Source organism: Stegostoma tigrinum, chromosome 6 (genome assembly GCF_030684315.1).
Source record: "Stegostoma tigrinum isolate sSteTig4 chromosome 6, sSteTig4.hap1, whole genome shotgun sequence".
Classification (NCBI taxonomy): domain Eukaryota; kingdom Metazoa; phylum Chordata; class Chondrichthyes; order Orectolobiformes; family Stegostomatidae; genus Stegostoma; species Stegostoma tigrinum.
Window position 1 is genome coordinate 16,488,063 of NC_081359.1, and position 24,671 is coordinate 16,512,733.

The 24,671-nt window shown below is 45.6% G+C and overlaps 1 protein-coding gene across 3 annotated transcripts in view; it reads left to right on the forward strand.

The window, feature by feature from the left end:
- The window catches only part of nalcn (sodium leak channel, non-selective), a 226,952-nt gene extending 207,358 nt beyond the window's left edge, over positions 1 to 19,594 (forward strand). For 2 of the 3 annotated variants that reach the window (XM_059646459.1, XM_059646461.1), the window contains 6 exons: positions 1,019 to 1,176; positions 3,508 to 3,658; positions 5,399 to 5,548; positions 12,115 to 12,232; positions 14,391 to 14,611; positions 18,793 to 19,594. In XM_059646459.1, the coding sequence (XP_059502442.1) occupies positions 1,019 to 1,176; positions 3,508 to 3,658; positions 5,399 to 5,548; positions 12,115 to 12,232; positions 14,391 to 14,584 (771 nt within the window). In that variant the 3' untranslated portion in view covers positions 14,585 to 14,611; positions 18,793 to 19,594. The remainder of the gene's footprint in view (positions 1 to 1,018; positions 1,177 to 3,507; positions 3,659 to 5,398; positions 5,549 to 12,114; positions 12,233 to 14,390; positions 14,612 to 18,792) is intronic. The other variant, XM_059646460.1, reaches the window with a different exon arrangement.
- The last annotated feature ends 5,077 nt before the right edge of the window (positions 19,595 to 24,671 follow it).

The following is a 24,671-nucleotide window of genomic DNA, read 5'->3' on the forward strand; positions in this document are numbered from 1 at the left end:
TATGATGAAAGGGAGAGGGGAATTAGGGCTTTTTTCATTGGAGCGAAGAAGCATGAGAGGTGACTTGATAGAGGCGTACAAGATGATGAGGCATGGATAGAGTGGATAGTCAGAGACTTTTCCCGGGCAGAACTGACTATTATGAGGGGGCATAATTTTAAGGTGATTGAACGAAGGTATAGGGGAGATGTCAGATTTAGGTTGCTTACACAGAGTAACAGGGTAACAAAGTGTGAAGCTGGATGAACGCAGCAGGCCAAGCAGCATCTCAGGAGCACAAAAGCTGACGTTTTGGGCCTAGACCCTTCATCAGAGAGGTGCTCCTGAGATGCTGCTTGGCCTGCTGCGTTCATCCAGCTTCACACTTTGTTATCTTGGATTCTCCAGCATTTGCAGTTCCCATTATTTCTGTTTACGCAGAGTGGTGGGTGCATGGAATGTGCTGCTGGCAGTAGTAGTGGAGTCAGATACTTTAGAGACTTTTAAGCGACTCTTGGAAAGGCACATAGAGGATAGTAAAATGTAGGGTATGCAGGGTAATATGATCTTAGTAGGATAATAGGTTGGCACAACATCGTGGGCCAGTGGGCCTGTACTGTGCTGTACTGTTCTGTGTTCTGTGTTCTGTACCACAATGAGGTGCCCCGAGGTCATGAAGAAAATCATGAAGTTTCATTCTTAAGGTTTTTAAACTTATTACACAAACAGTTACAATTTCTGTTACAAGGAGCTTTCCTGTTGCTGGATGAGGAACAAGAGGAGGCCACTCTGCCCTTCGAGCCAGTTCAACCACACAGTTGAGACTAATTGAGTCTTGACTCCCTCCAACTTGCTTTGATTCCATGAGTTACAACATCTTCAATACATCAAAAGTTGAGCAATTGCATATTTTAAAGATGCTGTACAAATGCAACTGCTGTTGTTAGCTGCACAGACTGTTCTTTCCCTTTTCCTCCATTGGTCAATGCTTCCAAAAGTGGCCAAGGTAACTTTAATCAAACGCTCTGTTTTATACCAGGGAGCAATCCCAACCTCCCGTGTGAAGTTTTTACTGCGTCTGCTGCGTGGGAGACTGGAGGTTGACTTGGAGAAAGACAAGCTGCTTTTCAAGCACATGTGTTACGAGATGGAGAGGCTGCACAACGGAGGAGATGTCACATTTCATGACGTACTGAGGTAACAGAGCAGTGCCGCTCCCTTCCTAAGTCACAGCTGTAGTATACAATGAGAATGTGCAACTCATTACCACTGGTAGCGATGGAGGTGAATAACACAGTAAAATAATTGCTATTATTAAATTGTTTTCCAACATTTTTCTTATCCTGCCACCAATTGTAAATCTAGGACAGAAAAAGAAACAACAAACAGTAATTTACATTCATTTAAATTTGACTCCTATAGTGTGGACGTCCAACTTTCCTGATGAGTATAGAATCAGCGAAGAGACTGGAGAAGTTGGGTTTGATCTCCTTGGGTTAAAGATTAAGGGGACATTTTATGGAGTTCAAAATGGGGAATAGTATCAAGAAAGAAGAGAAGGAGTTACCTCTGGTGGGGGACAACAGTAGGACAGCACAGATTTCTGTCTGAAGTCATTGGCAGTGGAGGAGAAATGAGGAGACCATTTTTACACAGCAAGTTGTGATCTGGAATGTGCTGCCTGAAGAGCTGATAAAAGTGGATTCCATTGCAATTTGTGAAAGAGAATTGGACTTGCTGGTAAATTTAATCAGAGAGCCAGTGCAGATATTATGGACCAAATTGCCTCCTTCTGTGCTGTATGATTTTTGGACCAAATTTCTGCAGATGCTGGAATCTGAACTGAAAAATTGCTGGAAATCGTAGCGGGTCAGGCAACTTCCATGAACAGGGAGCAAGCTAACATTTCAACTCTTCATCACAGCTGGCATGAAGTGTGGAGGGGGCAACATTTAAGCCGTGTTGGGGAGTGGAGTCCTGGGGGAGAAAAGATGTTGATAGTACAGATTAAGTGATTGGAATGTGAGAATGGCAGGACAATGGTATGTCTAATTGCTAGACTGGGAAGACTGGGCAGCCCCACTGGGGTGGGGCGAGGGGAGAGAGGACATATTACAGAGAATGTAACAAGTAAAGCTAAAAGAAAGGGAAGAAATGGGAGTGAGTTCACAATCTGAAGGTGTTGCACTCAATATTAAGTCCAGAAGGTTGTAAAGTGCCTGGTTTGAGGATGAGATGACGCTCCTCCAGTTTACACTGCGATTCACTGGAGCATTGCAGCATGCTGAGGACAAAAATGGGCATGAGAGCAGGACGCTGTGTTAAAATGACAGGAAGGTGGGGGTCGTGCTTGCGCACAGAACAGAGGTGATCTGCAAAGTGGTCACAAAGTCTGCATTTTGTTTCTCCAACGTACAGCAGGCTACATTGGGTGCAGTGAAACCAATAGATCAAATTGGAGGAGGTACAGATGAAAGGCCGCTTCACCTGGAAATACTTGGATGATGAGCAGGGAGACGGTGAAGGGGCAGATGATGTACCTTCTGCGGTTACATGGGAAGGTGCCATAGGATTGTTATTTGTGACGAATCCAAGAGACTGCAGATAGTTCATATTTTGAATGCTTGTCTTGTTGAATTTCATTATGTCGAACGTAAAGACCCTAAATGGTAACATATTTCAATAACATTGTGCTTCTATCTTCCTTTTATATGACATAGAAACAGAAGGAGACCAAGAGACGTTCTCTCTAAGCCTATTTAATTCGAATATAGCTTCTATGTACCTTAAGCCCACCAAGCCAGCTTGGTTTTGAAACCCTAAATTCCCTCACCCAACAAGAACCTATCAAGCTCAGTTTTGAAAACTTCAACTAATAAGCCAGCCCGAACCCTCACCTGTTATTGTTTTCACTCAGAGGAGTAGTGAGTGGGGGACGATTTCCACACTTCCACTTGCCTTTGTGAAAAATGATTCCTGATACCACCACGGAACCGCCTGGCTCAAATTTTAGGGTTCTGTCCCCTCATTCTAGACTCACCGCCAAAACAAATACTTTCTAACTACCTTATCAGATTTTTTGATCCATCATAGTTAAGTCAGCCTGCTAATCACTTATACTCGTGTGAATGTAAACCTATTTTATATAATTTATCTTCATAATTTAATCTGTTAACTGTTCCATTATTTCAACCAAAAACATTGCTGAAGCTGGAAATCAGAAACAAAAACTGAAATTTCTGGAAAAACTCAGCAGCTCTGGCAGCATCTATGGAAAGAAATCAGAGTTAACATTTTGGGTCCAGTGACCCTTCTAAAGAATAGTCCTGTAGAAGTGTCACTGGATCCAAAACGTTAACTCTGATTTCTGCCCATAGATGCTGCCAGAGCTGCTGAGATTTTCCAGCAATTTCTATCTTTATTATTTCAATCAGCTCAAAGTTCTAACAGGCATATTGCTATAATATTTAATTCACTCATTTACATATATGTGTAACATGAAACTAAGAATCTTAACTCTGTTGCTAGCATGCTGTCATACAGATCAGTGGACATTCGGAAGAGCCTTCAACTTGAAGAACTGTTAGCAAGAGAGCAACTCGAATACACTATAGAAGAAGAGGTAGCAAAACAAACAATACGAATGTGGCTGAAGAAATGTTTGAAACGCATTAGAGCAGTAAGTAATTTCTGAGAACATGCTCTACATTGCTGGTCAGCAGAAAAAAATAGATGTGCAAGAGGCAGTGATATTTGTTTTATGAGACAACACAGTGTGGAGCTGGAGGAACACAGCAGGCCAGGCAGCATCAGTGCAGGAAAGTTGACGTTTCGGGTCAGGGCACTTCTTCAGAAAATGAAGGGAATTCATTCTTCAAAAAATGAAGAAGGGTCCTGACCCGAAACGTAAACTTTCTCACTCCTCTGATGCTGCCTGGCCTGCTGCGTTCCTCCAGCTCCACACTGTGTTACCTCTGACTCCAGCGTCTGCAGTTCTTGCTATCTCTTGACATTTGTTTTACGTTGATCACACTTAGCGTGTTGTTCATATTTCTGATCTCCATCACTACAGAAAGGATACAGAAGAACTGGTAACGGTGCAATTGTAAGTTCACAAGGTTAGTATCAGAACTGACAGTTTATAATTATTAGGAAGGATTGAACAAGCCAAAAGTCTCTTTTCCAGACAAAAGAGAGGAGCTGAAGGGAGACTTGATAGTTGTCCTTCAAGATTGGGATGGGATTTGATAAGGAAGTTGCAGGGAAGATGGAGGGGACCAAAGGAAGGGCCCATAGATCTAAGTATATTATGAAAAAAAATTCAACAGGAAATAGAAAAGCATCTTCACCGAAAGAGTGGTGAGAATGTGAGACTCGTTACCACAGGGAATTGTTGAGATGAATAGAATACAATTTTAAAAGGATCCCAGATATCACATACAAGAAAATGTCATAGAAAGCAATTCTGAATTATCTTGACCTTCCCTTTTAACGTCCCTTTTAATTTTTCCAGCCAGAAAGTGGTGGGTTTGTGGAATTCATTGCCAAGGAGTGCAGTGGAGGCCGGGACGTTAGATGCCTTCAAGGCAGAGATCGATAAATTCTTGATCTCACAAGGAATCAAGGGCTATGGGGAGAGTGCAGGGAAGTGGAATTGAAATGCCCATCAGCCATGATTTAAATGGCAGAGCAGACTCGATGGGCCAAATGGCCTCACTTCCACTCCTATGTCTTATGATCTTATGGTCTTAATGTGGGAACTGCAGTTTCTGTAAGATTTCCAACCAGCTAAATCACTTAATCTGTGCAGAATAAAATCAAGTCAGTCAGAGGATTGCAGCAGTTTAAGCATAAGTGCCCTGCATTGCACCCTAGTGTTCATGTGATCTTTAAACAGGCCCATCATCTGAACTAGGCCATGCCTGCAGTGCTGGCTAATCACGCGTACAGTTCCAAAGATAGCTTTTGCCAATTCCTCTAATTCATTGGCCTATTTGACCACATGACTCCAGTTTTAATCACATGACCAGCACCACTCCACTGCTAAAATGAGTTACTTTAAGGGGATGAAGAGGTGCTCGTCTCCAGATAAATTATCCTGCTGCTGTCTGCAATGGCCCACATTAACTCTGCACCCATCACAAATCCATTCAGGGTAACTATACTTGCTATAGCATGACTCGCAAGAGATTTCAACTTAATGCCTCTCGTAGTGGGTTTGTGCAAACATTTGGACAAACAGGTGATGCCAGACATGTTTTACACACAGTTTGCCAATTGCCCCTTGGCAGAGACTCCTCTCACCAAGGGGTCGGGAAAATCAAATATCACAACCACAGTTGAGTGGACTTACTGGCTGCAAATATGTCTGGGGGTCTGATATTTTACATTCCTGACTAAATGTGTCCTGTGTCTTCAGAAACAGCAACAGTCCTGTAGCATCATCCACAGCCTGCGAGAGAGTCAACAGCAGGAGTTAAGCAGGTTCCTTATTCCCCCCAGCATTGAGACAACTCAAGCCAGTGAAGAAATGCTCGCCAGTAATCAAGATAATGAAGCTCCTCCTGAGGTGAGTCATTCCTTTCAATCTTTCAGCTTCACAATGCTTTGTGATACATTCCCCAGTCCTCTTGCAGAGTGCACAACGGTTTGCACTAAAGTTAAATGGTAAGCAATCAAAAATGCTTTATAGGAGCAATTTGGCAAACAAAGTTTAAGACCAAGAGATTAGGACGGCATGGTCATACTTCTTCTTTTCTCTGGGAAAACATCTGAAAGAGGAGGTGGAAAATTTTAGGAAGGGCTTACAGCGGCATGTAGCTGAAGCCACAAATGGTGGAGCGATTACAATCAGGATGTGTGTGAGTCCTGAATTAGAACAGGAGAGAGATCTCAGGGGCTTGACCGGCTCGGGGAGGTAATAGAAATAGGGGGATGTAAGACAATGGTGGGATCTGAAGTCAAAATAACATGTCTCAATTCTGCAGCACTGTAAAAGATTCTGAATGTGGACTGGCACTTGGGGTAGGCCTCCCAGACCATGTGAACGCACAAAGGCCACATTGCCTCACAGGTGCCTATCAAGAAAAGAGACAGGCCGTTTTGAATCTGTTAACCTAGTCGGTCACCTCTCAGAGACCTGGAACCAACACAGCTGAAGGGGTCCCGTCATCAACTGGGTAAAATGGGTGTCTCAACATCCTATGGTCCATCAATGCCTCCCTCAAAAACTATATGCTCACTTTTCCAATGTGTCCTTGATTCAGCTTCCTCACACCATGTAAAATGACCCCTTCCAAAGCTTAATCTGCGAACATATGGAATGAACCTCAGTGTCCCACAACTAAAAGTACTTCCTTACATGCGCTTTCAGATGTAGGTGACAATGGCAAGTTAGCATTTATTTCCCAACCTTAGTTATTACAATTTGTTATGGTACAGGAGGCCATCCAGCCCGTCATGTCTGTGCCAGTTCTATTACCTAATACCAGTCTCTTGCCATATCGTTGCACACCATTTGTATCCAAACAATTATCCAATTTCCCTTTTAAATGTTTCAATTGAAGATGCTTCCAGCACGTTTCCACGTGTGAATTCCATACCCTAACTACTCACTGCGTAAAAAGTTTTTTTTTCTCATATCGCAGTTGCTTCGTTTTTAGATCTGTGGCCTCCCATTCCTTTGTCTTCACCAAGCCTCAGCAGTTTCTCCCTGTCTGCTCTGTCTAGCCCAGATAGGGAGAGCATTGAGTGTTTAATGGGGTAGCATTTTCTCTTTGGATGCAACTTATGAAATTTAAACAAAAATTTGGATGTAATTGTGCTGTGTAGTTGAGGTATCAGCTTTCTTTCAAAGTTACTTTGCATAATAAGCCTAAAATTTTCATGAGCTGTTTAGTCAGATTATTACATATTTCTTGCCATTCAAAAAATATTGTTTGAGTTATCAGTGCAACATAATTAATATCAAAGCAAAGTAATGGTGTTTCTGAAAATAGCAAAAAGAAGCAGAAAATGCTGGAAATAGTGATCAGGTCAGGCAGCAACACAGAGAGAGACACAGTTAATGTTTCAGGAAAATGAACCTTAATCAGAAATGTAAGACAACAAAATGTGAGGCTGGATGAACACAGCAGGCCAAGCAGCATCTCAGGAGCACAAAAGCTGACGTTTCGGGCCTAGACTCTTCATCAGAGAGGGGGATGGGGAGAGGGTTCTGGAATAAATAGGGAGAGAGGGGGAGGCAGACCGAAGATGGAGAGAAAAGAAGATAGGTGGAGAGGACAGTATAGGTGGGGAGGTAGGGAGGGGATAGGTCAGTCCAGGGAAGACGGACAGGTCAAGGAGGTGGGTTGAGGTTAGTAGGTAGATGGGGGTGCGGCTTGGGGTGGGAGGAAGGGATGGGTGAGAGGAAGAACAGGTTAGGGAGGCAGAGACAGGTTGGACTGGTTTTGGGATGCAGTGGGTGGAGGGGAAGAGCTGGGCTGGTTGTGTGGTGCAGTGGGGGGAGGGGACGAACTGGGCTGGTTTAGGGATGCAGTTGGGGAAGGGGAGATTTTGAAACTGGTGAAGTCCACATTGATACCATTAGGCTGCAGGGTTCCCAGGCGGAATATGAGTTGCTGTTCCTGCAACCTTCGGGTGGCATCATTGTGGCACTGCAGGAGGCCCATGATGGACATGTCATCTAAAGAATGGGAGGGGGAGTGGAAATGGTTAGCGACTGGGAGGTGCAGTAGTTTGTTGCGAACTGAGCGGAGGTGTTCTGCAAAGTGGTCTCCAAGCCTCCGCTTGGTTTCCCCAATGTAGAGCCCGAAACGTCAGCTTTTGTGCTCCTAAGATGCTGCTTGGCCTGCTGTGTTCATCCAGCTTCACACTTTGTTATCTTGGATTCTCCAGCATCTGCAGTTCCCATTATCTCTGATACTATTTTAACCTCACTGCAAAGCATCTTCCAGGGATGCCTAACCTGAAGAAGTTACCCTCCGGACCAACCTCAGGGAATCTCTCTCCCATTGCAACTCTCTTGTAATCTCTGCGGCCTTGAAACTGCTCGACCATGTCCTGAAGCAAACCAGGTACCACAGCCACATCACCTTCCTCAGCACCTGCCTACGGAACTGGATCATCTCCAAGGGACTACAGTCCACATTTCAGCCTTCCCAATTTGGCCCCAACCGTGACCACCTCCACACCCAAAATATCCAGACCCTTCAGAAGCGTTTCTCCCTGCGAGTCCTGAAACAGACACTCGCAGCCATGCGCCGGCACCTCCACACAGTGCAATCCAGCCTGCCCCAGCTCAGAGCCTCCCTCTCCCAGACCTGCAAAGGACCCCTGCTGTTTTTTATCCTCTGCAGGATCCACAGACTGAACACCCAGTTTCACTCAGCTTTACTGGACACCAAAAATCGTAAGTACAACCAACTCACTGGCCCCTGCCACCCACAAGAGGATTCCTGCGCCTCCCAAATCCCGAGTCTGTCCCTGCCCCTCACCCACCATGCACCCACCGCCATTGACCATGAGGACACGGCCGGAGACCCCACCGGTGACGTCACATCCGCCTCCGCCGGCCACACCACTTCCGGGACCGCTGCTGCAGTCACCCTCACTGCAGCCGCTGCTGCCGCCCACCCCGACACTCCCACCGCCGACGGAACCCCACCCACGGCCGACGCCGACGGAACCCCACCCACGGCCGACGCCGACGGAACCCCACCCACGGCCGACGACCTCATCGCTCCGCCCACAACCTCCACAGCCAGCAACCCCAGAGAAGACAGCCACACTGAGCCCTGCCGCATCTTCACCATCCCCCCAGACCTCCCACTGACTTAGTAAGGTGCTCACCTTTGTCCCCCTACAACCACACATCAACGAATACCAGTCACGATTGGACATAGAGCAGTTTTTCCGCCGCCTTCGCCTCCACGCTTACTTCTTCAACCAGGAACCTAACCCTCCCTCCACTGACCCCTTCACCCGCTTCCAACACAAGTCCTCCTCCTGGACACCACCCCCAGGCCTCCTACCCTCACTCAACCTCTTCATCTCTAACTGCCGTCGAGACATTAACCACCTCAACCTCTCCACCCCTCTCACCCACTCCAACCTCTCCCCCGCAGAACGGGCAGCCCTCCGCTCCCTCCGCTCCAACCCCAACCTCACCATCAAACCCGCAGACGGGTGGCGCAGTGGTAGTATGGCGCACTGACCTCTACATCGCCGAGGCCAGACGCCAACTCTCCGACACCACCTCCTACCGCCCCCTCGATCATGACCCCACACCCGAGCACCAAACCATCATCTCCAACACCATTCATGACCTCATCACCTCAGGGGACCTCCCACCCACAGCCTCCAAACTCATTGTTCCCCAACCCCGCACGGCCCGTTTCTATCTCCTTCCCAAAATCCACAAACCTGCCTGCCCTGGTCGACCCATCGTCTCAGCCTGCTCCTGCCCCACCGAACTCATCTCCACCTATCTGGACTCCATTTTCTCCCCTTTGGTCCAGGAACTCCCCACCGACATCCGTGACACCACCCACGCCCTCCACCTCCTCCAGGACTTCCAATTCCCTAGCCCACAACACCTCATTTTCACCATGGACGTCCAGTCCCTATACACCTGCATTCCGCATGCAGATGGCCTCAAGGCCCTCCGCTTCTTCCTGTCCCGCAGGCCCCACCAGTCCCCCTCCACCGACACCCTCATCCGCCTAGCCGAACTCGTCCTCACCCTCAACAACTTCTCTTTTGACTCCTCCCACTTCCTACAGACTAAGGGCGTGGCCATGGGCACCCGCATGGGCCCCAGCTATGCCTGCCTCTTTGTAGGTTACGTGGAACAGTCCCTCTTCCGCACCTACACAGGCCCCAAACCCCACCTCTTCCTCCGTTACATTGACGACTGTATCGGCGCCGCCTCTTGCTCCCCAGAGGAGCTCGAACAGTTCATCCACTTCACCAACACCTTCCACCCCAACCTTCAGTTCACCTGGGCCATCTCCAGCACATCCCTCACCTTCCTGGACCTCTCAGTCTCCATCTCAGGCAACCAGCTTGTAACTGATGTCCATTTCAAGCCCACCGACTCCCACAGCTACCTAGAATACACCTCCTCCCACCCACCCTCCTGCAAAAATTCCATCCCCTATTCCCAATTCCTCCGCCTCCGCCGCATCTGCTCCCACGACAAGACATTCCACTCCCGCACATCCCAGATGTCCAAGTTCTTCAAGGACTGCAACTTTCCCCCCACAGTGATCGAGAACGCCCTCGACCGTGTCTCCCGTATTTCCCGCAACACGTCCCTCACACCCCGCCCACGCCACAACCGCCCAAAGAGGATCCCCCTCGTTCTCACACACCACCCCACCAACCTCCGGATACAATGCATCATCCTCCGACACTTCCGCCATCTACAATCCGACCCCACCACCTAAGACATTTTTCCATCCCCACCCCTGTCGGCTTTCCGGAGAGACCACTCTCTCCGTGACTCCCTTGTTCGCTCCACACTACCCTCCAACCCCACCACACCCGGCACCTTACCCTGCAACCGCAGGAAATGCTACACTTGTCCCCACACCTCCCCCCTCACCCCTATCCAAGGCCCCAAGATGACATTTCACATTAAGCAGAGGTTCACCTGCACATCTGCCAATGTGGTATACTGCATCCACTGTACCCGGTGTGGCTCCCTCTACATTGGGGAAACCAAGCGAAGGCTTGGAGACCGCTTTGCAGGACACCTCCGCTCAGTTCGCAACAAACTACTGCACCTCCCAGTCGCTAACCATTTCCACTCCCCCTCCCATTCTTTAGATGACGTGTCCATCATGGGCCTCCTGCAGTGCCACAATGATGCCACCCGAAGGTTGCAGGAACAGCAACTCATATTCCGCCTGGGAACCCTGCAGCCTAATGGTATCAATGTGGACTTCACCAGTTTCAAAATCTCCCCTTCCCCAACTGCATCCCTAAACCAGCCCAGTTCGTCCCTTCCCCCCACTGCACCACACAACCAGCCCAGCTCTTCCCCTCCACCCACTGCATCCCAAAACCAGTCCAACCTGTCTCCGCCTCCCTAACCTGTTCTTCCTCTCACCCATCCCTTCCTCCCACCCCAAGCCGCACCCCCATCTACCTACTAACCTCATCCCACCTCCTTGACCTGTCCGTCTTCCCTGGACTGACCTATCCCCTCCCCACCTATACTCTCTCCACCTATCTTCTTTTCTCTCCATCTTCGGTCCGCCTCCCCCTCTCTCCCTATTTATTCCAGAACCCTCACCCCAACCCCCTCTCTGATGAAGGGTCTAGGCCCGAAACGTCAGCTTTTGTGCTCCTGAGATGCTGCTTGGCCTGCTGTGTTCATCCACCCTCACATTTTGTTGTCTTGGATTCTCCAGCATCTGCAGTTCCCATTATATCTTAATCAGAAATGTAATCAATTTAGAGATGTAACAGGTTTTCAACGAGTCCAGAGAGTTAGAAAGATGGGAACTCTATGGAGGCAAGTGATTAAGTGCCAAAAGGGATAATGGAATCTATTATTATCATTTTCAGCTCCTGTGGACCCATCATCAGTTTGTTTTTGGGGTTCTGATTTTGTCTTGCAAATTCACCCTCTTTCAAATTTGAATCCTGATCCAGTGTAAAACCTCATGTTCATTTTTACATCGTAAAAACCACTGTGAAGAATATGGAATGTGCTGTGTGAAAATGGACATGAGATTTTACACTGGTCTGGTCTCAGCAAAAGTTGACAAAGCTGTATGACAAAGTGTGGTCCTGATCAGATTAAAGCGGCATGATCTGTTGCCAAAAGAAGTTTACTGTACAATTGAATAGTTTTCTATGTGCCAGATTCCTTATGTTAAATGCTGCACAGTAGGATGTGAACTCCCAATGCCCTGGTTAATAGTTTAGTGCTGTAATAACTAGACAAAGTGTTCCCGGCTGTATAATTAAATAGAAAATGTGATTTATGGCAGCATGCACACAGCGATTACTGCAAAAAGAGCATCTGCCTGCTGATTATTCTTCCTGCAGATTATGATAGAGTGATTGCTAACTCAACAATAATGAGCTTGTCAACCATCATCACTCTTGTCTCCTGTGCAGTCCAGTAGTCAACAGCAGCTGCTCAGTCCAACACACTCAGACAGAGGTGGTTATCGATCCGACTCTGCTGATATCGGAAAACCTCAAAGAAAATTTGGTCAGTGGCGTCTTCCATCAGGTATTTTGAGAATCGTGTCTTGTATGTTATCATACCGACCGCTTGGAAGCAAGTCACAGCACTAACTGAGGTGATTGTTTAACAGGAACAGAGGACGTCCTCGTGCAAGGACAGCCAAGAATTAGTTGCTGCAGCAACAATAGCAAGATACAACTCTGTCATTTCTAGTAGGATGAATTTTTCTCCTCCTCTTTGTCCTTCAAAGCAGCAGTGAACACATTCATCAGCTCGGGTGTTTGCTAGGGTTTCAGTGGATATATAGCTGACTGCTAAGGTCAGTCTACTCCCAGAAGGCTCTGCTGCAAATAGGACAGGGAACTGCAGGCAATTTGAGTTTTGTGTGAATTGCTGTCTTGGGATTTCCTCTGTTTGTGTAAATGCAAAGACACCTGACACTGGTTGTTGCATTCAGCAAAGGATGACAGTTGGAAACAATGGCAAGTCCTGTGAACATCAGCAGAAAGAGAAGGGTCAGTGGTCCGTCATGCCTGTCCTCACCTCACAATGACCAGAGCATTGTCACTAATACCGCTTACCTCTCAGGACCACCGTCTGATTCCCCTACCACCCCAAACCTCATCGCCACAAAAGAAAACCATATCTTGGGAAATTCTTGACTGAATTTACCTCGCCCAATCCCATCCTATCCCCTCAACAACAGCTAATCCGAAAGAGTGTTATCTATTACCAACTTGGCTGGCACAGTGGCTCAGTGGTTAGCACTGCTGCCTCATAGCACCAGAGACCTAGGTTCGATTCCAGTCTTAAGCAACAGTCCGTGTGGAGTTTGCACATTCTCCCCATGTCTGCATGGATTTCCTCTGAGTCCTCCAGTTTCCCCCCACAGTCCAAAGAAGTGCAGGTTAAGTGGATTGGTCATGAGAAATGCAGGATTAAAGGGATGGGGTAGTGGGGTGGCTCTGGGTGGGATGCTCTTCAGAGGAGCACTTTGGACTGGATGGGCCAAATGGCCTGTTTCCACAGTGTAGGGATCCTTTGAACATGTTGCCTTCTCCAGGATGCATTTTCTTTCCCAGTCAAGTGTACGTCCAGCTCCGTTTTAATGTGATTCAGAGGACTGGGCCTTTGAGCCCAGGTAGGATTGAGTACAGAGGGAGGTAGATGTGTCAGTTTGTGCTGCTGGTTGGCGTGCAAATGTTCTGGCACCATCCTATGCCCGGGTCATTTTCCGTCAGGCAGGATGTAGTGACAGGGTGAGGGTGAAGGGCAGCAGGACACCGTACCTGGAAGTATCAGGGAGGCAGCTAGCCAATGGACAGAGCAGGTTTATTCACAGTTTGCAATCTTACAGAGCTCTGCCCCCTGATTTACCCCAGCCCAGTGCCCCAGAGGCCCCTTGTTATAGGTCTTAAAGACAGTCAATTGATCAATGCCATGACCTGTTTACCCTCACCCTTAAAGATATGATTGACATGACTTTAAAGTTTCTCCTTACGTACTTTATCAAAACTCTACATAGAACCATAGAACCTTACACAGCAGGAGGCCATTTCACCCCCTATGTCTGTGCTAGCCAAGAAAGAGTTGCTCAGCCTAATCTCACTTCCCAGTTTTTAGGGTCCTTAGCCCATAGATTATGGCATTTCTGGTGTACACCCAACTGTCTTTTAAAATGTGATAAGGTTTTCTGCCGGAACCACCTTTTCATTGAAGGCAGTAACTTCCAGATTCACAACGACCCCCTGGGTGAAAATTCTCCTGCCAGTTACTTTAAATCTGTGCTCCCTTTTTGTTGAAATTTTGGTCAGAAGATAATGCAAAGAACACTTCTGTTAAACTTCACCTTAATGTTCTCTACTGTAAGGGAGTAACCCAGTCAGTCCAGTCTGTCCACATTACTGAAGTCCCTCAGACACAGAGCCAATCCATTAAATCTGGTCACATGTTCCTAGGCTTTGATATCCTTCCTAATGTAGAAGATGTGAAAGGGCAATGCAACATGAATGTAATGCACAAACAGCAGCATGGACTAGCTGGGCCGAATGGTTTCTTCCTGTTTGGTAAATTCGGAGTAATTTCCATTAAACTTGCCTTCATCTGGTAAAGTCTTCTGCACTAGTTCATCTATTAAACATGGCTTCACTTGATCTTAATTGAAAATAAAATTAATTACCTAGCCTTTTCATTGGCCTTCCAGCTCCTAAACCCATCAGCCACTCAGTGTCGACAGTGAATCTGCGGTTTGGCGGTCGTACAGCCATTAAGTCGGTTATGTGTAAAATTAACCCAATGTCGGATGCTGCCTGTTCGGGTTCAGACGTTAAGAAATGGTGGACCCGACAACTCACTGTGGAAAGTGACGAGAGTGCAGACGACCTCTTAGACATTTAACGTCAAATGGAATTCTCTCCGAAGATGGTAGGTGGTGATTGGCTGCTTTACGAGTTAATAATCCTCTTACATTTCTATTATTTAATCTACGATAGGTGTTCAGCATTTTGACCAGGGAATTGGTGCATGCTAAGTGACATGTGACCAGAAGTTTGTCAAATGCAGAAAGTGAAGATGCTGGGAGTAACCTGATAGAGGTCTTTCAATGGTAAAGGGGTTCTGTACAATACACCTACACTACAACAGTGAGGAATCCTCAGAAACATCTCATTGTTGTAAACTGCTTTGGAATGCTATGGAATCTACATTGGTGACAGCAAATGCAGACTGGCTCTCTGCTTTGCAGAACACCTCTGCTGTCAATGTAGGAATGAGCCCCATCTTCCAGCTGTTTGCCTTTTGAATAAATGCCCTAGCTCCTACTCTAACATTTCTATCCTGGGCCAGCTACAGTGTTCCAAAGAAGCCCAACGCGAGCTGGAGAAACGACACCTCACTTTCTGCTTAGGCTCACTAGATCCTCTTGATTTGAGGATTGTATTCTACAACTTTACGGCTGACCCCTGTACTCCATTAATCCTACATGCTCCACTGCTCCGTGTCCTTTGCTGTCAACAAAGCGCACCCTTTTTCTCCTTTTCATATTCTTTGCTCATGTTCTATCTGCATTTCTCCTTTACCACTGTTAGCGTCCTCACCATCCATCCCACTCATCTCTCCTCCCCCTCTGTCAACAACGTAAAGGCCATCATTTCCCAGACCCTTTCAGATCTGGGTACGAAACGTTAATATTGTACTTCTCCTCAAACCTGAGCTCCTCCAGCACTTTCAGTTTTTATTTCAGAGTTCCAGCGTCCACGGTATTTTGTTTTTATAAGTTTTGCCTGGTTCTCAGTCAAGTCAAAAGACTTGGCCATCGGCCAGGGGAGTCTGGCACAGTACGTCAAGGGCAACCTCTGATATGGTCAGTCAGCTCCTGGGGCCGGTCAGAGTCAGGACCCTGTCCTGGTAAGAACCAAATTAAAGAACCGAGTGTTGGACATCTCACCACCTGTCTTGATCCATTCTACTCAACAGTGAACTGCTTTCCTCTTAGAATGAGAGAGAGGTAGGTACTAAGGATGGCACAGCTGTTGCTTTTCGGAAGATGTCCTCAGCAAGTGATGGGCAGTGCAGAGTGCATGGAAGGTGGATGAGGGCAGGTAGGGAAGGTATTTCAGGCAAAAAAAAAGAGACGTAGAGCATGAGCCTTGGTGGGAGGTGGGTATAGTAACAGAGACAGAGTGAGTTCTGCGGTATCAGACAGAAGATGGTGACACTTAAGCTGGCGAATGGAGAAGGACCTTCATCATTTTCCCACATTGCTGGGCATAACTGTTCACAGCAGAATCTGCATTGATCTGGGTGGCAGCCTTAGACCAGGTTGGCAAAGCTCTGGTATCATTACCTCCTCTGCTGATCAATCTAGTGGCCCCCTCCTGTTACCATAATTCTGCAAGTGATTCTAGTAATCTCACTCTGGTGCCCCTTCAGTCGTGCCCCTCATTGTTTTATATATCTAAATCATGTCCCCTCACACTCATCCTCTGCTCCAAGGAAAACAACCCCTATCTGTCCAATCTCCTCTTCATAATTGAAACTCTCCAGTCCATTCATAAATTCTACACCTTGGCAGGAAGATTCTCAAAAGGCTTGATAAGGCTCCACTGAAAGGGAGTCTCCACTTCTGGGAAATCTAATGCAAAGGGACAACAGACTCTCAGGATAAGGATACAATCAGTTACAACTGAAATGTTGAGAAAATACAAGGGTTGTGAATCTTTATCAATCTGTACTTCAGAGAATAATGGCTGCTTCATCATTAAATAGATGTCATGCTGGGAAGGACAGATTAATGGTCTCTTAATAGAATAGAATAGAATAGAAATGTATTGCCCCATGTACTTTTACATGAAAAATATAGTAGCCCCACCAAAATGGCCAAGATCCATGTATTGAATGGTGGAGCAGGCTCAAGGGGCTCTAAAGTGCACACCTGCTCTTCCTTTTCGCCTGTTTATTGCAGTGCCCTATTGCTCAGGCACAGGTGACATTTACTGACAATTCAGTTGGGAAATTAAACAAATTGGGAAACTGTGCACTGAAATAATTTTCATGCCTTACTCTGTTGGGTTCCTGAATGCCCCAATGATTAGTGCTTTGCTGAACATTGCCTCTAACAGGCTGCGCTGAAATTTCCTGATGCTGTACCTACCAGTACGGATTTTGCACCCTCACTTACAACATGACCTTTCCCAAGAACACTACTACTCTTTAAAGATTGAAACATTGGTGGAAATCGTACCAAAGAAATTCTCGGCATGGAGTTGAGCATTATATTCAGTGGTAAATAAAAACCAAAAGAACTGCAGATGCTGCAAATCAGGAGCAAAAACAGAAGTTGCTGGAAAAGCCCAGCAGGTCTGGCAGCATCTGTGAAGGAAAAAACAGAGTTAACGTTTCGGATCCGGTGACCCTTCCACAGAGCCCTTCTGAGGAAGGGTCACCGGACCTGAAACGTTAACTCTGTTTTCTGCTTCACAGATGCTGCCAGACCTGCTGAGCTTTTCCAGCAACTTTGTTCTTATGCATGTTCAGTGGTGGTGCTTTTCAAAATCAGATGCCCTTCAGCCAAGCCTGGCCTGACATTTGATCATTCAAGTGGATCCTAAGTGTTGCTTCCCTTGCCCTTACTGTTGAAATAATTGGGAGGGAAAGGGTTCTTTGAATTACCATCAATTTTCTGTTTTTGTTGCGGTATTCAGATCTTCGACCCACATACAGATTTTCCTCATCATTGTTTCACTCCCATCCCTAATTACCCTAGAGCCACCTCTTTGAACCCCTGCAATCTGTGCGGTGTGGGTACACCCACAGGGGAAGCTCCAGGGCTTTGCTCCAGAATCAATGAAGGAGCTGCAGTTGTAGTTCTGAGTCAGAACGGTGTGTGACTTGGAGAGTAACTTGCAGGTGGTGCTACAGCTACCTGTCTGTACCCTTGTCCTTCTTGCTAATAAAACGTTGTGGGTCTGCAAGTTGTTGACATGTTGTTGCAGTGCATCTTGTCAACAGTACACCTGCTGCCATTTTATGATGCAAATGTTTTCACCAAGAATTTTCACCAGATCTCCGGCCACATTGTGCCGAAAGCTAAACCCAGGACATTCTCACCTTCGAGTTCCTTTTCCTTTTGTATTTTCACAAAAACAGAACGATCCATGGACTGGAGTTCAAAGTGCATGTATATGCCTTTTGTGCATTTGTGCTTCTCAAGGCAAGGAACCGAGTTATTGAAAGGAACAAAGGTTTCCAGTGTCGCACCAGAATACAACATCAGATATCCTTCACACTGGAAGCTGCCCTGACCTTGCCAAAATGGAGGCCTCCACACAAGCTTCGAGAGGCACTGCAAACTGGAGGAGCACAATCTCATCACTGATTTTGTACCCTTTGTCCATCGGAATCGTGCCAAATGTTCGAGGTGTTCAGGGGCAGAAGAGGCGAGAGTTGGTGGGGTGTGAGTGATAGGTTTATCATTATGGGGGGGGGGGCTCAGTTGTGAATTTCCAAATGGGAGGAGGGGAAAAACAGTGGAATGGGAGGTGTGTTGTGTGGTAAGGGACTCATTGATTAGCACCTTCAAAGAGCCACAATGGGCCGAATAGTTTCATTCCACGTAGCATGTTTTTCTGATGTGTTTTTACTTGCAGAATTCAATAGCCAATGGCAGGAGGTACACATTCTCTGGATTAGCATTGCTGCCACAGTCATTGAATTTGCCTACTCTGACTTGATGTATTACTAGAGGTGTTAGCACATGACCACTCACTTTCAAGAACCACCCCCACCGTCCCATCATTGCCCAGCAGGTCAATCAAGCACAGTAACGGCAAGGTTTGAAAATGAACAGATTGGGCATACTGGAGCTCCAGTTTGAATTATATGAGCCACCAAAGTATATGGCATTCGCAAGAATTAACTTCCTTCCTTCTGGGCGGTCTTCCGAGACCACACCCGGTCACCCAGCATTCCCCAAAGCCATCAGTGAGCCTACTTACGTGTCACTTGCCAATTGGATCATGCTTGATGTTCCTGAAGTGTTCATAGGAAACGCCTTTCTTTAAGAATGCCTCTGATGTTTTGCTTTCTCCTTTGGGCTTTTCTCCCAGCATCAACTGTGCAAGTGATCTTCCAATTCCTGGGGACATCACGGTCATCCTGGAGACTTGGCAACTTGACACTGGATGCTGCCTACCTATGTGGATTGCTGTCAAGCTATTGATATTCAGATTTGGTGGAAAGAACTTGACCTCATCACAGTGTAAATTTTAAAATCTACTTACATGCTTTGCTGCCCTCTGGTGTGGAACATTGTTGAGTGCAATATCTTAAAAAGTCACAACCAAAGAGGGAGCATATTTGCAAATCCTAGACAGACTGTAAGCCATACCAAGGATTAATATTAACTTCGAAACTTGTGGGATTTAAGTTTTCATTCTTGTTGAATTTTGCTGAATGTAAAACTTATTTGTAGAAATGCCATGTGTGACCAGATGATAATCCTGGTTAAATTCTAGTCCATCAGTGTGAGTTAAAATGAAATTTCAACATTTTGTGCCTTTACTAAATGTTCACGTCTGGTCGAAACATGTTTTTTGATTTGAAAAGGATGTCTGAAGTAAATATTTCCAATTTTTTTCTAATGTTATTGTCCGTAACTCATACTTGCCGACTAATGGCTTCTCTGTGTTTTTCCTACATTATTGCCATTGTTATTCAGTAAACTGTGAGAGTATCACACTAGTTTATTTTAATATTAAATGTCGAATGTCAATAAAGAATCCTTCATTTAATAATCCACCGGAAGCTTAGCTTTACTCTCAGCCTTGCATCAAGACAGAATAAATTAAATATTTTAAATTGTGCAGCTTTCAAAATTGTGGTATTCCCGTTATTAAATTGAGGCTGAATAGAACTGCTTAAAAAAAAGCTTATCTTCTTGCAACCTCAGTGCTGTGAAACAGATAACTACATGCAAATGAGCCTTCACCAGCTCGACTTTGATGTAAGACCATAAGAGATACCATAAGACAGAGGAATGGAAGTAAGGTCATTCGGCCCATTGAGTCCTGTCCGCCATTTAATCATGGCTGATGGGCATTTCAACTCCACTTACCCGCACTCTTTCTGTAGCCCTTAATTCCTTGCAAGATCAAGAATTTATCAAACTCTGTCTTGAAGACATTCAATGTCCCGGCCTCCATTGCGCTCCGTGGCAATGAATTCCACAAGCCCACCACTCTCTGGTTGAAGAAATGTCTCCTCATTTCCGTTCTAAATTTACCCCCTCTAATTCTAAGGCTGTGCCCACAGGTCCTAGTCTCCCCGCCTAACAGAAACAACTTCCCAGCGTCCACCCTTTCTAAGCCATGCATTATCTTGTAAGTTTCTATTAGATCTCCCCTCAGCCTCCTAAACTCTAATGAATACAATCCCAGGATCCTCAGCCGTTTATCGTATGTTAGGCCTACCATGCCAGGGATCATCCATGAGAATCTCCACTGGACACGCTCCGGTGCCAGTATGTCCTTCCTGAGGTGAGGGGCCCAAAATTGGACACAGTATTCTAAATGGGGCCTAACTAGTGCTTTATAAAGTCTCAGAAGCACTTCGCTGCTTTTATATTCCAACCCTGTCGAGATAAGTGACAACATTACATTTGCTTTCTTAATCACAGACTCAACCTGCAAGTTAACCTTTAGAGAATCCTGGACTAGCACTCTCAGATCCCTTTGTACTTCAGCTTTATAAATTTTCTCACTGTTTAGAAAATAGTCCATGCCTGTATTCTTTTTTCCAAAGTGCAAGACCTCGCATTTTGCTCACGTTGAATTTCATCAGCCATTTCCTAGACCACTCTCCTAAACTGCCTAAATCTTTCTGCAGCCTCCCCACCTCCTCAGTGCTACGTGCCTGTCCACCTAGCTTCGTATCATCGGCAAACTTCGCCAGAATGCCCCCCAGTCCCTTCATCCAGATCATTAATATATAAAGTGAACAGCTGCGGCCCCAACACTAAACCCTGAGGGACACCACTTTGTCACCGGTTGCCATTCCGAAAAAGAGCCTTTTATCCCAACTCTCTGCCTTCTGTCAGACAGCCAATCCTCAATCCAAGCCAGCAGCTGAGCTCAAACGCGATGGGCCCTCACCTTACTCAGCAGCCTCCCATGAGTCACCTTATCAAAGGCCTTTTGGAAATCTAGATATATCATCTACTGGGTTTCCCTGGTCTAACCTACTTGTTACCTCTTCAAAGAATTCTAACAGGTTTGTCAGGCATGACCTCCCCTTACTAAATCCTTGTTATTTTGTTCTAATCTGACACTGCACTTCCAAGAATTTAGAAATCTCATCCTTAAGAATGGATTCTAGAATTTTACCAACAAGCGAGGTTAGGCTAATCGGCATATAATTTTCCATCTTTTGCCTTGATCCTTTCTTAAACAAAGGGGGTTACAACAGTGATTTTCTAATCATCTGGGACTTTCCCTGACTCCAGTGACTTTTGAAAGATCACAACCAAAGCCTCTGCTATTTCCTCAGCCACCTCTCTTAGAACTCTAGGATGTGTCTCATCGGGGCCAGGAGATTTATCAATTTTAAGACCTTTTAGCGTTTCTAGCACTCTCTCTTTTGTAATGCCTACCATACTCAACTCTGCCCCCTGACTCTCCTTAATTGTTGGGATACTACTCGTGTCTTCCACTGTGAAGACTGATGCAAAGTACTTATTAAGTTCTTCAGCTATTTCCTTATCGCGCATCACTAGCCTTCCAGCATCAATTTGGAGCGGCCCAATGTCTACTTTTGCCTCTCATTTGTTTCTTATGTATTGAAAGAAACTTTTACTATCATTTCTAATATTACTGGCAAGCCTACCTTCATATTTGATCCTCTCCTTCCTTATTTCTCTCTTTGTTATCCTCTGTTTGTTTTTGTAGCCTTCCCAATCTTCTGATTTCCCAGTGCTCTTGGCCACTTTATAGGCTGCCTCTTCCTCTTTGATACATTTCCTGACTTCCTTTGTCAGCCATGGCTGTCTAATCCCACCCCGGATAATCTATCTTTTCTTTGGGATAAACCTCTGTGCTGTGTCCTCAATTACACCCAGAAACTCCTGCTATTGTTGCTCCACTGTCTTCCCCGCGAGGCTCTGCTTCCAGTCGTTTTTCGCAATGCCCCTCTCTCGTGCCCCTGTAATCACCTTCTCACTGTGAAGTACATTTGTGAAGTTGGTTAGTAATCAGTTTACCCGTGACAACAGCAACTTGTTGTTTCAAAATGATGAAGAGCTTGCATTGCTAATGTGACAATTGACACCCTTAGGATATCCTGAAACTGATTCCAGTAAGTTGTGTATATTGTTGCTTTGTAACTAAGTGCAAGCTCAATTTGACATTTACTTTGGAGATATATTTAGAATCCCTACAGCGTGGAAGCAGGCCATTTGGCCCAACAAGTCCACACTAACCCTCTGAAGAGCATCCCACCCAGACCTATCCCATCCCTGCAACCTTCCATTTCCTATGGCTAATCCACCTAGCCTTCGCATCCCTAGAGATGATGGGCAATTTAGCATGGCCAATCCATCCAACCTGCACCACTTTGGGGTTTGGGAGCAAACTGGTGCACCCCGAGGAAACACACAGACACAGGAAGAATGTGCAAACTCCAACACAGAAAGTCACCCAAGGCTGGAATCCAACCCAAGATCCTGGCACTATGAGGCAACGGTGCTTAACTACTGAGCTACCATGTAGGATAATTAATGATATCCAGGACATCATCCCTAATCTTCTTGCTGCATCTTTCGAAGCAGGTAGCTAGAACTTCAATGTTAATAACTTGTAGAGTTCATACCTGTAATTCCCCTCAGCACTGTGTGGAATTGTTGGATGACATTATATAATTCAAGTCAATTTTGGAAGATTGAGGGATGAGCCTATGAAGATGTTTCAGATGACCATAGAATTACAGAACATTTACAGTAACTAAGGAGGCCATCCATCCCATTCTGTATATATTGGCTTTCTACAAAATCAATTTAGCTAATCCCACTCTTCTACACTTCCCCATTGCCCTGCACATTTTTTCCGTTCAGATGCTTATCCCATTCTGTTTTGAAAACCACAATTTGAATTTGCCTCAATTGCCATCATCAGAATTGTATTCCAGAGCTCCAGAATGCATTGGATTAAATAAAAAAAAGTTTTTATGTCTCCTGCAATTCTTTTTCAAAGAACCTTTAATGTGTGTCTTCTGGCGATAAATTCTTCCACCAATGAAAACAGTTTCCATGTATCTACTCTGACCAAACCATTCAGGATTTGGATTATCTCTCATCTCAAGTCTCCTCTCGACCTCTTCTGTGGAAAACAGCCCATGTCTCTCCAATCTATCTACGAAACAAACCATTCCCATTAGACATTTCTGCACTCCCTCCAATGTCTGCATATCCCTCCAAAAACAATTATAAGGAGTTGATCAGATCTAGAGAAAGAGAAAGTATAATATTAGAGCTAGGCTCATTTAGAGATTTCAGGGATAATGTCAGAAGTCCTGTCGCTTGATGAAGTTGGAACTGTTTTCCCTCAGGAAGGGTAAAAAGAAGTTTGATTGCAGATTCCAAAATCATGAGTGCTCTGGATAGAGTAGATGGGGAGGAACAGTTCCCACTTGTAACAGGATCAAGAACAAGAGGGCAGGTTCAATTGAGTAATCCATGGTTATTTAAACAGAAATAACATGCAAGGTTACAGGAAACGGGTGAGAGAATGGCATTACATCACGATGTGAATTTGGCGATCCAGTGCATACACAAAGATCCAAATGGCCTCCTCCTGCACCATAACTGTTCTGTGAACTTTCTGCCCCACCCTGCCTCACCCATCCTAAAATACCGCTGAAAGACATTAAGTCTCGGGGTCAATTGAAAATCTCAAAACTGACATTGATAAATGTTTGATTCTTGAGGAGATGAAGGGAAATCAAACAAATTAAACTAAGTTACTGAATAACTGTGATTGCATTGAACGTGGCAATTCACACCCTTTAGCACGCCCTGAAACGCAACCAGTAAGTAATGGATCATATTGTTTTGCAACTAAAGTGCAATCGTATGGTTGGCTCATTTTGGAATTTTTTTTGCAAGTATGGGATTATTAATGTTATCCAGCACGTCATCACTACTCTTCTTCAAACCAAAGGGACGAATGGCCTCAGTCTGCTTCTATGAAGTAATTACTTTTCAAGGATCTATGACATGGTTCCAGAAGTGAAAGGTTTGTGCAACAGAGACACAAAAGGGTTGGATTTCACCCTCAATTGGTTAAATTGGCAAAGGTGAACATTTTGTCTATGGAATCAGTTTTATAACACTGTAGGAAGCCATCCGTTTCCATGTGAATTCATACCAATCCCTCAGCCTCACTCTGTCCTCACATCACACTGCTGTACTCTGTTCTGTTCAATTCCCTCTCCATATATGTCAGATGAATTTCCTATCCAAGCTGTATTTCATGCGAAATTCGTTGTGATCGAATAGCATTGTCACAGCTTGCAGTCTAGAGTCTCTGCTCAAAAGTCCTGTAAAATCTACTTTGGGTGGCTCTGAACTCTTGTTAATACTGCAAGAAACCTCCAGGCACAATAAGCTGTTTTAAATCAGATAACATTTGGATCCCAGGCCAAGTCACAGCACATCCCTGGACACCACGGGAAAATTAACACGGCCAACCCACCTAAGCTGCACATCCTTGGACTGTGGGAGGAAACCGGAGCAACCGAAGGAAACCCACGCAGACACGAGAGGAATATGCAAACTCCACACAGACAGTCACCTAAGGGTGAAATCAAACCTGGGTCCCTGGCACTACCAGGCAACAGCACTAAGCATTGAGCCATCATTAAAACTAAATTATTGAATTCAAATACCACTATCCGCCGTGGTGTGATGCTAACCTGGGTCCCTGTCTAGTGATATTAC